At 52.8% G+C, this 17,919-nt stretch overlaps 1 protein-coding gene across 6 annotated transcripts in view; it reads right to left on the bottom strand.

Moving 5' to 3' along the window:
• Positions 1–2,434: 2,434 nt before the first annotated feature.
• Positions 2,435–17,919, bottom strand: part of PPP3CC (protein phosphatase 3 catalytic subunit gamma) — a 34,913-nt gene continuing 19,428 nt past the window's right edge. Inside the window, exons 4-15 of one of the 6 annotated variants that reach the window (XM_082298272.1) lie at positions 14,526–14,637; positions 12,523–12,668; positions 12,265–12,404; positions 11,729–11,806; positions 11,556–11,650; positions 9,902–10,027; positions 8,904–8,981; positions 8,163–8,189; positions 7,162–7,243; positions 6,478–6,575; positions 4,031–4,102; positions 2,435–2,680 (exon numbers count right to left, since the gene is read on the bottom strand). In XM_082298272.1, the coding sequence (XP_082154398.1) occupies positions 2,505–2,680; positions 4,031–4,102; positions 6,478–6,575; positions 7,162–7,243; positions 8,163–8,189; positions 8,904–8,981; positions 9,902–10,027; positions 11,556–11,650; positions 11,729–11,806; positions 12,265–12,404; positions 12,523–12,668; positions 14,526–14,637 (1,230 nt within the window). In that variant the 3' untranslated portion in view covers positions 2,435–2,504. The remainder of the gene's footprint in view (positions 2,681–4,030; positions 4,103–6,477; positions 6,576–7,161; positions 7,244–8,162; positions 8,190–8,903; positions 8,982–9,901; positions 10,028–11,555; positions 11,651–11,728; positions 11,807–12,264; positions 12,405–12,522; positions 12,669–14,525; positions 14,638–17,919) is intronic. The other 5 variants (XM_082298274.1, XM_082298276.1, XM_082298273.1 and 2 more) reach the window with 5 other exon arrangements.

The following is a 17,919-nucleotide window of genomic DNA, read 5'->3' as shown; positions in this document are numbered from 1 at the left end:
CCTTGGGGCTGGGGCAACCAACATCCAGCCCTTGGTCGCCTTCTCCATGGCTGGGACACTGGGAAGCTGCAACTCCCACCAGCCCCAGGGATAAGGGGGGACAAAAATCCCACCCTTGGCCACCTTCTCCAGGGCAAGGACAACCAACATCCAGTCCTTCTCCAGGGCCAGGACACCGGGAAGCTGCAGCCCCACCAGCCCCAAGGATTAGGGGGTTGGATCTGAGCCCCCAGACCACGAAGCACAAGGTCCAAAGGGATTTCGGAGAGGGGGAATTGGTGATGCCAGAGCAGGAGAAGAGGGTGGGGGGACAAACTGCCAGCAAAGCAAATCCCCCTCCGTGCTGGGCCGGGCCCTGCTGACCCCTCCACGCTGGGAACGGGGCGAGTGCCAGGCTCGGGGTCCCGCAATTCCCATCCCAAATATCCCGACTAAAACCTGGCTGCTTGGGTGAGATCCCAGCCTGGGTCAGCACAACACGCCCGAACATGCACGGGCAGCCCCGGGCACGGTGTGAGCGCCCGGGTACCACACACGGGCTCACCGCGCTCACAGGAGGCCCTGAAAGGACAAAGAAATACTCACAGACAAAAGGCAATTTGGCCCCACTGTTCGGACTGGGGGGAGAGAAGCTCGCTCCAAACATCTCGCACTTTTCGCAAAGCGGTGGGCGTGTTAAAAAAAAAAAGGGATCAAAGGGGGGGGGGGGGAAACACCAAAAAAAAAAAAAAAAAAAAAGAGAAAAAAATAGAGGGAAAAGTGGAGGCATGTGACTCGAAAGTGTGGAAACCCAGCGGTCTGCTCGCAGAATCCTAAACAGCCCCGGGGGATCAGGTGACGTGTGATCCTAAGACAATTTGAAAGCTTCCTGGGAAGTTGCTGTTTTCCTCTGGCGCTGGATTCCAAGGGAAGACAGCAAGATCCAGGGAAAGCGCTGGCAAAGATCCCCTGGGAGAGGCTCAGCCCTGCCTGCGGAGAGCACGGGACAAGGTGGGGAAGGGAAAGCTGCGGGGGGAGGTTGCTCCAGGAGCTGCTGCCTCGGCTCCAGGCAATGGACACGGCTCACATGGGAAAAACGGGAATCTCACAGAACCCTTCCCCAGCACGCCCAGCTCGAGTGAAAGAACGCTCAGCTCCCACTCCGAAATCCCTGACAACGCCCCGGGGGTGTCCCCTGGGAACCCTCCGGGATCCCTGTCCAGCACTGCACCAACACCCTGCCAAAATTCCTGCCGGATCCACTCGGTTCTGCCTTCCAGCCCCTCGCTGCCTCCCAGCCCGGGGGGGCTGCCCTGGCACCAGCACCAGGCCACATCTCCCCAAAACCAGCGGTGCCCCACCCATCTCATCCCAAACCTTCATCAGCAACCCCCGATCCAGCTGCTGGGAAAGGCTGAGCTGCCCTCTGGAACAGCCACGGGTGGGTGATGCCCAAAGTCACCCACAGTGGGTGGAAGACCCCTCTGGGGGACAGGGAGGTGACACTGGCGGGGACCACCCTGTCCCCCCCACGCCCCAAACTGCTCGGCAAGGGCCGATTCCAGCCGGGAACAGGGAATGAGCCATGGGCTGGGCAGCCTGTGCTGGTGGGGTAACGGGGAGGGCTGTAACCTCCGGGGTGTAAATCCCCCCTTTTCCTTTAAAATTCAGGCTCTGCAGCTTTCCCAAGGATCACCAGGCAGCGGAGATAATTCCTCTGCTCTGAATCAGAGCGATTCCCAAGGGAATTGTGCTGGCGAACTGGCTGCTCCAAAGAGGAAGAGCCACAACGAGGGGCAGCACTTCCCCCACCTTCTCCCTATTCTCCTTTGGGACTCCACTGGGATAAAGCTGAATTCCTGAAGGAAAAAAAGGTGCTGTGTAACAACCCTGGAGTCCTTCAGAGCTACCCCTGGCTGTCACCTTGGAAAAGTGGGATGGATCCCAGCAATCTGCCTTCCAGGGAACTGGTTGCTAAAGCAGCAGCTGCAGGTAGGCAAGAAGGTGGAAGAAAAGAACAGGAAAAATCTGGGAAGAAAACAGGAGTGAAAAGGAAAACCAACCCAACCGTATCCTGAAGGGAGGGACCTGCTTTGGAAAGCTCAGGCTAATTCCAAATTGTGCCAAAGCCAACGACCCAAGTTGCCTGGTTTGACTGATTTTTGTTTTTTTAATCCAACCACCCCCCCCTCACCCCCAGCAGAGGTTTGGCCTCTCGGGGAGGGCAGCCGGACAGCACAACATTCCCGGGATGCACTAGCAGTTGGATTGGTTTCTAAATTAAATTAAAAAAAAAAAAAAAAAAAAAAAAAAAAAAGGACTTTTTTATATATACTGAACATAAATAAAAAAAAAAAAATTACAAAATGGTCGCTTTCTTACAGAACGGATGCGGACTGGATTTATGGACGTGCCTCCAGGTGAAGTTGGTTTCTCCCCCTGCCCCCACCCCACCCCGATAATAAATAAATAAAATTCATTAAGTTTTGGATCCTCTGGCGGTGCAGGTTTGGGCGCTCGGAGCGTTACTGGGATTTCTTCCCTGTGCCGTTCTTGTCCGCAGAGTTCGAGGTTACCAAGTTCACGGGGCCGTCCGAGTGCAGCGAATCCTTGCGCGGGGGCATCCGCTCGTTGATGCGGTCCAGCCCCCGCGCCTCCTCGAAGCTGCGGATCTTGTGCTGCGGGGAGAAGCCCCGGATGGCTGCGGAGGGAAGGGAGCACAGGGAGGGACCGTCAGGAGGAGCCGTGGATTCCCCCCGGAGGAGCCCTCCAGCACACGCCAGACACCAACGGGGATAGTGGCGGGGACGGAAAGCACCTGCCTGGATTTGGGAGTTACAGGGCGGGGAATTGGGGAATTTTCGGTGTTGCCAGCTCATGTTTTGCTGGCTGTGAAGTTTGGGATTTGCTTGGCTCCTTAAGAGCTTTTCATGGAATCGTGGGATGGGTTGGGAGTTTAGAATCGTCCAGTGTCACCCCTGCCATGGGCAGGGATGCCTTCCCCTATCCCAGGTTCAACCCCCCCAACCTTGGACATTTCCAGGGATGGGGCAGCCACAGCTTTTCTGGGAATTCCATCCCACCACCCTCACAGGGAAGAATTTCCTTCCAATATCCCAAACCCCCCCTTTTTTTAACAGAATAGGAGGAACTTGATGAACCAGACAAGTGCTCGCTGTCCCCAGAGAGTGAAATCTCGGGAAAATTTCAAAGCTGAAGAACACGACACTAAAAAATAACAATTAAAAATAAAATAAAAAGAAAAAAAAATCCAAAAAAAAAAAAAAAGCAAAACCCAGAACGACAGAACAAAGACACCACCACAAGGCTCTGAACTCCGACACAAACCACACACTGCAACACCAGGAGAGGGAACAGCTAGTCCTTGGATCACAAAGGCAAAATTCTTGCATGACCAGGAGACACACGGGCAAATTTGGGAGGGATGAATCCCACTGAGGAATTTCATGTCCCTGCTCCATCACCGCGGGGACGAGCACGTCACCCTCGCCCTGATGACACGGACCAAATGTGAAACTCCTTTGTGCTACGGATAATTTAAGGAAAAGGAGGCTGTGCCAGATCTTTTACAAGGACTTGGCTGGCTTACAAACAACTTCCCTTGGGAAGCAAAGCCTCTACAGAGCTGCGCGGCTCCGCTCGGCATCGAGGAAAAATCCTCATGGATCTGTCATTCCTACACTCTGCAGGCAGAGAATTGCCTCTCCACCTTGGCTTACGTGTGGGCGAGGCAGGGATTACACCAGCACCACAAAATCCTGATTTCTAAGGGTTTGGATGGTGCTGGCACATCGCAGGACCTCAACCCCAAGATGTTGAGCTGCTGGAGCACAAATTGCTCCGGCAACTCCAAATAAAGGTGTTCCACTGAGGAATAAACTGTTCAAGCTGAAACAGCCTTGAACCAAGCCCCTGGGTATTTTATTTTTTTCTTTCCCAGCAAGGCCTCGTCCTCCCCCACTTCTGGTGATGCAAGAGTAAAAAGCTTCCGTTAAGGGCTGGTAAAGCTCTTTAAAATGAGCGCACGCACACACGGAGATGATTTGAGTCTCTCGCCGGGTTCTAGCCATACCTTCCCGTGCCTCTACCGCTTCTACTGTGGCTGCAATACAGAAGAACAGTGGCATGCAAAAATGAAGACAGGGAAAAAAAAAAAAAAAGAACAAAACAAACAAAACAAAACAAAAAAAAAAAGAAAAAAAAAAGAAAAAAAAAACAAAAACAGAGTGACAGTGAGTGATCCGACATCATGGCTGCGACGCAGAGCCCGCGGCCCCCCAGCCCCGGTGGTGCCAAACGAGTGGCGAGAGGGGAGAAAGAGGTGACAGGAGGTGGAGAGGAAGGGGGGAAGGGGACTCCCGAGGGCTCAGGGGGAGTCTCCTCTCCTCTGGATTGATCTGATGGAAGAACGGAGGAGCCGAGAGAGCTTCCTGCTGTGTGCACCGGGCAGGGATAACCTCGGACTAAGCCGTGGGTCTGCTCCACGCTGGGTGGCTCCAGGCCACCTTCAGATGATCAGTTCTGTGGAATTCACCCTCCACCACCACAGCTGCATGAGGGAAGGGATCCCAGGGGATGTCCTGGAGCAGTGGGAAGGAGAGGGGCAGCCTGTTTTCCAGGGAAGGACAAGCAGCAGGTACTGGGCTGCTCCGCTCCCGGTGCCTTGAGCTGTAACAGAAAATCAGGCTCCAAATCCAGTTTGGCTTCAGCTCCACCTCCTGAAAGTGTTACCAAGCAACAAGGCACCACAGAGCTGAGCAATGTCCCCCTTCCTAAATCTGCTGCGGCAACGTCCAAGGTTTGGTAGGCCCTGCCTCAACATCTGGAAGGAGGCCCTTCCCTTGAGCAGATTCCCTGGATTTTAGCCTCAAAACAGCAGCTTTTTTGCTTTGGACACAATACAGAGGCCACGTGGTCCTTGGGAGGCCACGGAGGAAGGATGGAGCTGTGGCTACACAGTTCTGCCCCACATTCCGTGACTTTTCGCTCCGCTGATTTTGCCAAGCCCTGCTGCGAAAGGCTGGCGAGAGGCTCAGGAGGGAAGGGCTCTCCTCACTGCAGCCCCGTTTCCCTTTCTTTGGGGTGCACAGGCACCCCAAAAGGGGGGCAGCCCCCTCTCCTCCTCACCCAGCAGATGGGGCTCCCATAAATTCACCGGGAGTGTGAAGGGATGTGCGAAACGGGAAGGGATGGGAGGATGGGGAAAAGGGGGATGGGAGAAGGGGTCAGGACAGGGAAAAGAAAGGAGGGAGAAGGGGTCAGGACAGGGAAAGGGGGGTGAGGGGGGCAGGAGAAGCCGGGTGGTGCCGAGGGGAGCGGGGGGAGCCTGCAGGCGGCCGGCAGGGCGGGTAAGGCAGCAGCAAAGGCCCAGCTTGTTTGTTCTGTCCTGGGGGGAGGCTTATTTTGAGGGAGGGGAGGTCGCTGGTACCTCTCAGAGAACCCCCTGAGAGGGGAAGGTGCTGGAGAACGTCACAGCATGACCCTGTGCTGTGGGGATACAGGGACAGAGCTGCTGCAACAGCCACCTTCCCACTCAGGCTCTGTTCCCAAAACTGGGGCGACGGGACTGTGACAGTTTCTTATAAAAAAAGGGAAAAAAAAATCCATCCTCCTCTGTGGGCAGAGAAATCCATGAGCTCGGGAGTGATGCTGCATCCTCCCCGGGAGCAGGCAGTGATATTTCCACGTTTCTGACTCGTGAGCTACTTAATCCAGGCAATCCCAGCCCCAGCCCGGGGAGAGCTGCAGGAAATCCCTGGTGCCCATGGGAAGGGGGAAGCTGGGGAGGTGCCAGGCTTTGAAGGCCGCTGGCAGGGAAGGATTAAAACGCTGGATTACAGGATTCCCTCTGGGGACACGTTTCTGGGATAGCTCATTCCCTGAGCACCAGGGAAGGGTCGGATCCTTCGCTCCGTCCTGCTCCCAGAGCTGCTGAGGGAGGCAGCAAAGTTTGGGAAGAAACCTCAAAACCTGAGAGGCAGCTTTTCTGAACCATCCAGCCCTGGAGGAACCTCGCTCCTTTGGCTGAACCTTCCTCTTGGTTTGGGATTCGTGACTTCCCAGGGGCGGATTGGGAGGGGTTTGGTTGAACGAAGAACAAACAAGCAGCTGTGTCACTGTCACATTCACACAGAGGCTGTCACACAGCAGCAGCAGCACAGCGAGGTGAGGCAGAGGATGTGCACCATGCAGCGTTAGAAGGGAAAGAAAGGATAAAAAGTCGTTGCAGAAACAAACAATTAAGCACTAAACATGCTTTAGGCAGGCTGCTGTGGGTTTTCTTCCTCGAGGGTACACGGGGACATCTTGGCATCTCTCCGCATCCCCACCTACACCTCTGCTTCCTCCTCTTTGGGAATCCTTCCTCCCCACGGGCCTGAACCCTGGCTGGGGTCCCCTGGCACCCCCCAGGCTGCCTGTGGGAGCTGCTCCAGGGGGTTTGGGGCAGGGGGAGTGCAGGGGGGCACGGGTACTCACCGGTCTGCAGGGTCTGCCTCCCCCCCGAGAGCACTCCCAGGGGCAGGGTACCTGTGGGGGTCAGGCCTTTGAGGGTCAGCACGCTCTCGCTCTCCTCCCTGCAGGGAACAGCAGCACCAGTTACACACCGAGCAGTGCACTGGTTGTACTGGTCCACGCAAGACTGGTGGGTGACAGGGAAATGGGAGCCTGCCCTGAGCACAGCTGCCTTGGGAATGATGGAATCATGGAAGCATTAAGGTTGGAAAAGACTTCTAAGGTGACCAAGTCCAGCCATCAACCCAGCACTACCCTGGTCACCACGTCCCCAAGTGCCACATCCACACATCTGTTAAATCCCTCCGGGATGGGGACTCCACCACTGCCCTGGGCAGCCCATTCCAACGCTTGGCAACCCTTTCCATGAAGAAATTTTCCCTAATATCCAACCTGAACCTCCCCTGGTGCACTTTGAGGTTGTTTCCTCTCATCCTTCACTTGTTATTTGGGAGAAAAGATCACAACCCCTACCTGGCTACAACCTTCTTCAGGCAAATGTGTCCTGAAAGAGTCTGGAAAAACCAGACTCTTTCTGTCTTGTGGGGTTTTTCCCCTTCCTTTCTTCCTGACCAGTGCTGCTCCATCACCCAGTCCCCAAATTAAGCCCAGACCCCAAATTAAGCCCAGTCCCCAGCCCATCCTTACCGAAGAACCGAGAAGACCCGTGCCATCTTCCCAATGGCTCTGATCTTATTCCTGATGATCTCCTTACGGACCGTTGTCCCACCTTAGGGAGAGAAAAGAGCAAACAGCAGCACGTTGGAGGTTTCCTGCTCTCCAGAGAACATCAGCATGAAGCACCTGCCTGACTCCAGGAAAAGAAAATCATGGTTTTACAGATTCACAGCTACACCGGAGAGAGAACGGTGCTGGAAGGATGGCATCAGGATGGCATCAGGATGGCACCAGGATGGCAGCGAGGAGGGCAACACCAACGAGATGGCACACGGAACTCGAGAGGGCTAAAGAGAGTAGAACCACCAGCACAGGACACGGATTCGGGGAGGTCTCCAGGTGGGCTCACACTGCACAGGATGTGACACAAATGACTCAGCCATGAGGACACAGTTTGCAAGGCAGAGCACGGAGGGATCTGACGGCTGATGGGCACCGCTGTGCTCGCCCACAGTGGCACGCAAGCATCAGCTTTGGCATCCAAGGAGCACGGGGAAGGGCTGGCCGGAGCCTGGCAGCTCTGCTCTGACCCCACACGGACACAACGGGACGGGGGGGAACTGCCCTTCCGCTCTACGGACCCAACGGGAGAGAGGAAACCAAAAAAAGCATGGAGGGAGCTGAAACCAAAGGGAAAATTCAGGTCAAAAGAGGGAACAAATCCATCTCCTCTCAGCTGAGATTCCTCACATGGCCCAGTACACATCAGGACAGGGAAGCCAAACCCAGGGCTAACATGCACCATGGCTCAGCCATGCACTACGTGGCTGCATTCAGAATCAAGTAGAAACGTGACCCCCGTTTCTCGAGTTCCTGGAGGAACGCAGAAGGGTTAAAAAACACATGGAGCTTATGTTAAAACTGAAAGGGGATGAAGAGACTGCCCCACTAGTCAGCTCTGGAAATCCACTTCAAGGATCTGGTGGCACAGGCAGTGATAATTAAGCTCGTAGCAAATTCTAGCTGGGTACCTTTCGGATAGCTTGAAATGTAGTGATCTTCAGGGAGAGGAGACACCAAGAAACAAGTAGATGAAGACAGAGATAGAAGAAACAAATTTAATTTTCATGGGAGGGAGGAAAGAAAAAACAAAACCAAAAAACAAAACGGAAATGCAATGGGAGAAGCGGGTTAGAGTCTCCACCTGGGGCCGAAGCAGCTCAGGCCCCCCTTCTCGCTGCCCCCCACGGCTGCCTCAGCTTCCTCAGGTCACCACCTCACTCCTGTGTCCCCCCCAAAATCCAAACTACTCATCAGCTCAGCCACTGATTTGTCCCCTTCATGCACTGCTTAAAACCAGGGCCAAAATCTGTGTGTTTTTGGGGGTGGGGGGGGGGGGTGACATGAGAAACCGCTTTACAGAGGAGTTCACTGCAACAGATGAGAAGATCGGGTGGCTATTTTGGTGCTGAAAATTTTGAATTGGGGGAAAAAATAACCAGCAGCCTGTGTAAGGAGCAGGAAACCATTCCCAGAGTAGCTGGCAAGAAGTGTCTGTCGCAGTGAATGTTTAATTTCTCTGTGACTGAACAGCAAAGGAGAAAAAAAAAATAAAAATAATGTTCCCTACCCAGAACTGCACAAAGGTTGGGCAAAAAGGAACTGGAGACCCTGGCTGGGCATCCAGCTATAAATCAAGTGCTGCTCAGGCATCAAAGACCTTCCCCAGCCTTTCCCCCTGCTGCTCTCAGGTGCCAGCAGGGATATTTTACCTTCCAACGTCTCGTCGCCATCCGAAATCAGCTCGTCATCGGAGCAGATGTTGAGGATGTTCACGAGCATCTCGGTGACTGCAAGAGGCACAGACAGCGAGGTCAGAGAGGCCCGGGGCACGTGGAGAGGTTTGGAGGACGAGGGGAGGATTTCAAGGTCGTCTGTCCCCTGCAAACGGGAGCCTAAAGACACTTTTAGGCACAGCCTGCTGGTACCCGCAGCGGCGCCGGAGCAGACGACACACGCTGCATCTTCTGCCAAGGAGGTGGATGCAGGCCAAGCACATCACAGAGGAACCAGACGTGGGCAATGAGGTGCCAACATTCCTGCAGAACAGCCTGAGCTCCCTCAAGGTCCCCCCCTCCCCATCCCCACCCGCGCCACAGCCACCTGGCTCTGAGAAGGGCCAAATTTGGGGAAGGGGAGGGGGGCGGTGGGATTCGACCTTTGGTGCCTCAAAGTCAAAAAGACCCTTTGGAAGTTGTGAGGTTGAAGCCACACTCCGAACATACAGGACAGGGGTGGAATTTAAGCTCATCAGGAGAGGTAAAAATCCTTTTGGTGAAAAGCTGAGGCAAAGTCTTGGTCATATTTTAAGCTGCCTCGCCTTCTCCAGAACGAAATAAGCCTTGGATTGAAATGAATGCTTCCTTTTTGGTGGGCCTGGAGCCAACAGGAATTTTTAATTCCTCCGTTGCAAACCAAGAGAAACGTCTCCAGATTCTGAGGTGGGGCTACAGCACCCAAGATCAGCTCCACCAGCAATGCAGAAAGAGCAAGGAAGGAGGGGTTTATCGGGAAAAGCTTTTTCAAACAGGTACCAACAGCTGTTTTTGCGAGAATTTAACCCAGTAATGCAGATCTGTGGAGCCTCAACTGCACTCCTGGGCTGCTCAGAGCTGCAACAGTCTCCCAGTGCTGTGGGACAGGATTCGGACACTCAGGATGTGAGGATCAGGCACCGGGAACTTGGAATAAAAACCCAAATCTCTCTTACCCTTTTCCCCTACGAAAGGCAAAGACCATGTGAAGACATCCATGAAGTTTGGAAGCCAGTAGGGGTGAGGGGAACAGTTGAACTGCCTGATGTTCATGACGTTGTTTTCGTATTTCAGTACAGCAGCTGGGAGAGGAAAGGGAAAAAGAACAAATGTCCACGGGCACTGAGCACTGAGAAATCCTGGAATGGGCTGGGTGGGAAATCCTGGAATGGGATGGGTGGGAAGGGATATTAAGGATCAGCCAGTGCCACCCCTGCCACGGACAGGGACACCTTCCACGGTCCCAGGCTGCTCCAACCCGGCCTTGGACACTTCCAGGGATCCAGGGGCAGCCCCAGCTCCTCTGAGAATTCCATCCCAGCCCCTCCCCACCCTCCCAGACAGGAATTCCTTCCCAAAATCCCATCCAGCCCTGCCTTCTGGCACTGGGAAGCCATTCCCTGTGTCCTGTCCCTCCATCCCTTGTCCCCAGTCCCTCTCCAGCTCTCCTGGAGCTCCTTTAGGCCCTGCAAGGAGCTCTGAGCTCTCCCTGGAGTGTTTTCCTCTCTCATCCCCCAGCTCTCCCAGCCTGGCTCGCTCTGGAAGTTGCACCAGTGTTAAAAAAACTTCATTATCAACACCAGGTTACACTCGTGTAGAGTCAAGCTACCAACTCCCCAAAATGAGAAGGTTTAAGCTAAAACTTTTCATTTCCTCAGGCCGGTTCTCAGCTTAGAACAGCGAAGCTCAAACAGAGCCAAGATCCAAAGCGAGGGGTGAAAAACCCCACAGCAGGAGAAAATTCCTCCATGACCCCCATGGTTTAGGGGCAGAGGGAAGGGGAAAGCTCTCCTACACTATCAGCTTCAGTGGGATGGCAGCATCCACCAACAGGGCTCCGTTGTCCCGTGTCTGGGAATGAAAGCTTTATTCCAGCCCTTATGACTCCGCAGTTAATTGCCGCAGTAACACATTAAGTCAACCACTTCAGCTCAGCACACAAAGCTCTCTTTCATTCCAGGCACAAGAATGCGGCTGGAGGAGAGGGTTTTGTATCAAAAATAGTGTATTTTTTGTATCAAAACCAGTGTGGCAGCAGCTGGAGCCGGGCAGGGATTGTCCCTCTGTGCTGGGCACTGGGGAGGTGCCCTGAGTGCTGTGTCCAGTTCTGGGACCCTCATGGAGGGGCTGGAGTGAATCCAGGGAAGGGAATGGAGCTGGGGAAGGGGCTGGAGAACTCCTGAGGGAGCTGGGAAGGGGCTCAGGCTGGAGCAAAGGAGGCTCAGGGGGGACCTTGTGGCTCTGCACAAGTCCCTGACAGGAGGGGGCAGCCGGGGGGGTCGGGCTCTGCTCGCAGGGAACAGGGACAGGAGGAGAGGGAACGGCCTCAGGCTGGGCCAGGGGAGGCTCAGGGTGGGCAGCAGCGGGAATTTCCTCATGGAAAGGGTGCTCAGGCCTTGGCAGGGGCTGCCCAGGGAGGTTTGGAGTGCCCACCCCTGGGGGTGTCCAAGGAATGATGGAAGTGGCAGTGACAAGGTGGGGATCAGGCACGGGTTGGACTCGATGGTCTTGGAGCTCTTTTCCAACTTAAATTATCCTGTGATTTTGGGAGAGCAGAGTGGGAGAGGGATTTCCTGACCCCCCACAAGAGCAGCAGAGCCCTGGCCTTACCCTTGTTGTTATAGACATCTAAGTAATTTGGTGCAGAGAAGATTGTGATTAACGAGGGAAAGCCCGTGGTCTGGCTCTTCCTGTACATTCGGTACCTGCAAAAACACGGCACCGAGTTAAACCCGGCCCAGCACGGCCCAAACCCCGCCCAGCCCCTGGGCTGCAGCACTTACCCAGCATCCTGGGCTTCGTGAGCTCGGATTACGGATAACAAACTATTGTTCTGCAAAAATTCACACACTGCAGGGTAACTGGAAAACAAAAAGAGAGGAGAGCTCAGCAGGGAGCAAAAGAGAGCACAGAGCAAGGGTGGTCTCGGCTTCAGGGAGCAGCCATTGCAGAGAACATCCAGTTTCTGTCCAGCACCCCAAAATATTGTTTTATCATTCAAAAATTAATTGCAAAGGGTTCTGTTAAACCCTCCCTGTGAGTGGACTGCCAGCACAAATCCTTCTTTTTCAGCAAGGGAAGATTATTCCCTAGAGGCACCGGAAACCACTCAGAGGGCACCAACAAAGCACCTCTGCTGTCTGAGACCCCAATTCCATACAGTAACTTACCCAAAGACAGCTCAGTGTTACAGGAGGAGAAAAAACAAGCAAGAATTTGTGCATTAGAGCCAAGCAAGGAGAATTTCAGGTACACGGAGTGGCCTGAACGGTGATTTTAGTGTGAGGGGGGACAAAGTGGCCCCTAAAACACTCCTCACCTGTAGAAATAGGAGCAGCCTCGGACAGTGTTGTGGGCAAAATGCTCCAGGGTTTTCTCGTTGCCGTAATCCTCCGAGGGATCCGACCACAGCAGGTCACACATCGGACCAAAGGCTGGAGGCTCCTTAAACCTGTCTAACTGGAGAGGGGACACAACATCAGCAGGAGCTGTGGCAGGAAAAACATCCCAAATCCATGCAGGAGTCAAGCCCACAAGGAGTTGGGAGTGAAGGGAAGAGCCCAGGGAGCTGACTTACTTTCCTAATGTCATCTAGACACGTGATTTCTGGAGACAGGCCCCCGTGGACACACAGGAATTGCTGGTTGAGGAGGGCAGCGAGAGGAAGACAGTCGAAGGTATCCATGCACGCGTCGTACACTCGCTCCGAGTACTTGATTCGACCTGGGAAGAAGGAATTTGATCAAGCTCTGATGGGCCAAAGTGCTGATCAATAAATCCAAGGAACCCTGATATGGAAGCTCCAGGTCCGTGGCCCACAAATACAACTTTGCACCTGTGTGTTTGTGGAAATGCTGACTGGGAATCCAGTTTTGCACCTGTGTTTTTGTGAAAATGCTGACTGGGATTCCAACTTTGCACCTGCGTTTTTGTGAAAATGCTGACTGGGAATCCAACTTTGCACCTGCGTTTTTGTGAAAATACTGACTTGGATTCCAACTTTGCACCTGTGTGTTTGTGGAAATACTGACTGGGAATCCAACTTTGCACCTGTTTGTGAAAATACTGACTTGGATTCCAACTTTGCACCTGTGTGTTTGTGGAAATGCTGACTGGGAATCCAACTTTGCACCTGTGTGTTTGTGAAAATACTGACTGGGAATCCAACTTTGCACCTGTTTGTGAAAATACTGACTTGGAAAATAACTGTTAGGTGTGGAAAGGAAAAGGTTTCTTTAATCTGGAGTTGGACAAGAATATTCACCTCCCTTCGAGTTGTTTTCTACACCACCTGCACTGAGATCAATACAAAAGAGATGAGGTGTTTCCACATCATGAAAATTTGGAGCATGGAAAAAATTTGGGATGCTGATAAAGCCACCCCATCACTTCCCCACGGCCCTGCTGCTCCTCTAGACTCATCTTCCCTGCTGAATTTGGCACAGCAGCATCACACAGCCATAGAGGGCAGGAATTGCCTTTCCAGCTGGACACAGGTGCTGGGAGGCAGGATTTACCCATGGAAATGGATCTTCCCACTGGATCTTTCAGGGATGACAATCCCAGCGAGGGCACAGGGGAAGAGGATGTTCCCATACATTCAACAGGGACACCACGGCCTTTCCAAGGCAGTTTGGCTCTTACACCAGACCTCAAACATGCTCAGAAACATCCTCATGTCAGAGGCACTGATGGGTTTTCAAGGAAGGGGAAAAGCAGCACCTCCTGTTTTCCCAAGGGAAAAAACCCAACCCCATCACCTGGTTCAGGCTGGGCACAGCTCACCAGGAGCTCACCTGCACCCAGGTGATGGATACAGCATCCAGCACGGAGCTGGGAGGTGTTTTCCAGCTCATTCCTGAGCAAACAGAAGAGGACCTCATCCCCTGTGAGCCTTCCCCCATCCAACAGCACCCAGAGCTGACAGGATAAAGACTGGACTCAGAATTCTCTCTTGAGGCCGGGTCCTTGAGCAAGAATTCCCTAAAGGAGCTTTGCATTGAGCTCTCTCCCTCTTTTACTGCTTGGAATGACAGTCATCCATCATTGCCTGACCTTTCCTCATCACTGCTTTAAAAATGCTCAAACGCTGTGCACAAACCCATCTCTTAACTGCAACGAGCTGAAAGGTAAATGATCCTCCCCGCTGCAAACAGGGAGGAGCAAATCCTTCCCCCGTTTCCAACTGCAGTCACTGATCCCAGCTGCACAATCTGGAAGTCTTCTGGCACTGATTACACGTTGCTGGGCCTGGAAGTCAGGGAGGGGAGGATGTGTGTGCCTGGCTCATCAGGGGAGAAGTGTTCCCATTTCTTCCATCCACGCTCAGTCTTTGAAACTAAAAGGCCACATTTGGTGCTTAGCAGAACTTAAGAGATTTGGGGTTTGGGGTATTTTTTATAGCAGGGCTTGAAACAGAAGAGCAGGAAAACAAGACAACAGGTTTTTACAGCTCTGATGCCACTCAGAGGCACAAAAATTGAAGCCCACGCCTTCTCACACCACCTTTTTTTTCCAAAATATATTTTAAAATGTATTATTTAAATGGATTCAAACCCTTCTCCCACTGCTGCTACTTACATTCCTGCTTGAAGGTGAAGTATTCTGTGAGGTGCCTGCACTCGTGGTTCCCTCGAAGGAGGAACAATGTTTTGGGATGATTTATCTTTAAACTCCATAAATACAGCACGCACTGCAAGAGAGGCAAGGAAGGGATGTCATGAAATCCTTTTCCAGGGCACTGAGCAGCCTGAGACTGCACTAAGAGGTTCTGGGAAGACACCCAAAGTGGAACCCAGCTCCATAACGGGCAGTGGATCTCCTCCTGGCCAAGTGGGGAGAAGCCACTGGGATTTCTCTATATTAGGGCTGACTTGGAGAAGTGACAAATGAGGTCGTAGCCAACAGAGAGCAGCTTGGGGCTGGGTGGGGGCAGCTTTGCTTCCAGCACAAACCCAAGGAAAAAACCCCTTTTGCAGAGCAGCAAAGCAGAACCAGCTGTTTGCTCCAGATGTTCCACTGGGATGGAGAGAAGCGAGGGGAGCAGGCAGCCATTTGTCCACGAAACAACCGGAAAATTCAACTTCATCTTCCCCACTGATTTTCCCCCCCCTGGTTTTTTTGCTTATGCCACAGTCATGTGAAGTTCAAGCTCAAAACAGGAAAAGCTGAGCCCAAAAAGCAAGCTGAGCTTAGCAAAGCTCTCTGGCTTTGAAAAGGGCTTTCCACATCCCCTCCCCGAGCAGCAACACCTGCAAAGCCGGTGCCTTTGAGGAGGCTCAGACTAAAATCAGCCTGAAACGGGGGTTTTTAGCAGAAATATTGCATGCTGGCTTCCCAAAAAAAGCCTGAGGGTAGGGCTGGGAGGCAGGGAGGGCTCACTCACCCCCGTGGGCTCTGTGCTGTCGGCCGACAGCGGCATCGCTGTTATCTCGCACGGGGAAATGTTATCACATTTCCCTTGTTGATGTGGACAATCCAGAGCGACAGCAAGCTCCAGGAGCTGGATTAAAGTCTCTAATAGGAGCTTACCCTCGAGGCTGACAGGCTGCAGGACACGCCTGGGGAATGGGACCACCAGCAAGTCTTGTGAATGGTTTTACAGCCTCCAACATCCCTGATCCGGGGCACAGATCCCCAGGAGCCAGCTGGGAACAACCTCCAGAACCCAAAGGAACCAGCTCCCAGCCGGTTCCCAGCACTGACAGCTGAGATCTGGCTCAGGGTTTAAGCACTGAACCTGCAAGGTAAGCTCTGCATGAATCATCCCAGCTGATCCCAAAAACCCCAAGGAGCTGTAAAGCACCGCCTGTGTCTCACTTGGAATTCAACCCCACATTAACAACTTGATTAATTCGGAATTCTAAAAGAGAACGGGGCCAAGGCCAGTAGCAGAATCATGTTTTATTGCATCTGTTACCAGGAGGAATGCTCCCAACAAAACCATTTATAATTATTCTGGGATTTAAAGCTTTAACCTCCCTGTGTTTGCAAGCGAAATGTCACTTTTCTGGGCTGGCAGGAGAACTTGGGAGTTGCTATAAATGAAGCAAATGACTTGGAGGAAGAACCAGCCCTGGCATCAAAGCAAGGCAGAGATACAGCAGCATCAATAGGGGAGGGTTTGGGATGCAGGGAAGGTTGGCAGCTTGCAGAAGAGAGGTTTTAAAACACATTTGAAGGGCTTTAAAGCAAAACGGGCTTGAATTTAGCACCGCAATTCTTCCTGGACACACCAGGGATGTGGAGAGCGACCATTCCCGGTGGTTGGAGGCACTTCCCAAGGATGTGGGGACTGCCAGGTACCAGGAGGACACAGAGTAAAGGACATTGAAGAGCCCTCGAGGGCTCCAGAGGGGCTGGAGTGAGGAATGAGGGAGTTTCTACACTCACATGCCTCGGATGCTTCCTGGTGTTTTGCACGGATCCCTTTCCCAGCCTTTCCCGGCACCGTGCCCAGGAATTGATCACTGCCTGTCTGCAACAGCCAAGGAGCAAATCCAGGCAGTCACAGCTTTTTGGGTTTAAATAATCTCAAATAATCTCCTCCTCTCCTTCTTCTGCCTCTTGGTGCGAAGCCCAAAGCCAAGGGTTTGATCCACTTGGAAAGGGAAAGCTCAGCAGGTCACAGGGAGGGAATTCCAAGAGGAATTGGGACTTGCAACCTCAAAAATGCAAGAGGGGCTGGTGCCAAACCTGCCCCCACCATGACCTGTCTCACCATTCCCAAAACCTGGCATTTTAAGGAAGTTTTTACACATGGAACCTGCCAGCTCTTCCAGAGTGGGAACAGAGGCAAAACTCCCATATCCAGCCCAAAAATCCACACCTTGCAGAGCTAACTGGATCTCTATAATATTATTCTGGATAAAAAGTGCATTAAATCAAGATTAAGATATAATTCCATGATTAGACAGCAATCATGTGTCCTGGCCTAATTGGATTGGAAGAACTGGCCTGGGAAAGGTGCATGCCATTATCATCCCACTTCTCCTGACAAATCTCCTCTTTCCACAGATTCTATTTCTGCTCATGAGAATTGCTTCACTTTCTAATTTAACAAAACCATTCTATTCATTGTACTGCAGCCTCATGGACCAGGATGGTCCTTCCCCCCCACGAGCACACACCTCTCTTGTGCCATGCTGGGATTTGGGACTAAAAGCTTAACGAAAGGAGCGTTTTTCCCACTGGGAAGCTGGTGGGAGAATCCTTCAGCAGAGCCCTGCCTCATCAAGGAGGAGTTCATCCTGATTTCCGTGCTGCCTGTCAGCCCTGAGCTCTGGGGCTGGGATCTGTGACCACTCAGTCTCGCTGTCACAGCGGGTTTGGGACAGCAAACCCTTCCCAGAGTTCCCTTCCGGCAGCATTCCAGCTTTCACACGGTTCTTTCCCTCTCCTCTCCCCTCACAATTCTTTTCTTTAAAAAAGAAAAAAAAAACAGCTAAAAACCAACAACCAATGCACTTTTCATGGCCTCATTATACTGGGAATTCATGTTTTTAAATGAGAATTTCCCTAAGCCAGAGGCCCAGCAAGAATTTGTTGAATGATTTGTTGCCGACATCCAGCTGAGCCCATGAACAGAGAGGCTTTGGGGGGAGGGGGGGGGGTTTGAAAGGTTTTGTCTGAGCCACAAATTCCTCCTTTTACCTGGACAACCAAATGCCTGGAGCCACGGGGAACACCTGGAAGGGGTATTTGGCCCTTCCACCTCCTTGGCCCCCACTCTGGCACCTTGTTTCCTGCAGCAGGATGCAATTAAACCATCCCCTCCTATTTCATCCCGTTAAAAGGTCACGGTTGTAGGGTTGTGGAGTATCCTGAGCTGGAAGGAATCCACAGGGAGCAGTGAGTCCAGCTCCTGGCTCTGCTCAGGACACCCCCAGCTGCTCCGGGCGGGCTCTGGATCATCTCCCCACGGATGCACAGGTTTGTGTGGTGACTCGGGAGGCTGCTCCCCACCTTCCCAGCA

This window comes from Coloeus monedula, assembly GCF_965178545.1.
Source record: "Coloeus monedula genome assembly, chromosome: 28".
Taxonomy (NCBI): Eukaryota; Metazoa; Chordata; class Aves; order Passeriformes; family Corvidae; genus Coloeus; species Coloeus monedula.
Note: the sequence above shows the minus strand (reverse complement) of the source record. Positions and strands in the feature narration are given on the sequence as shown.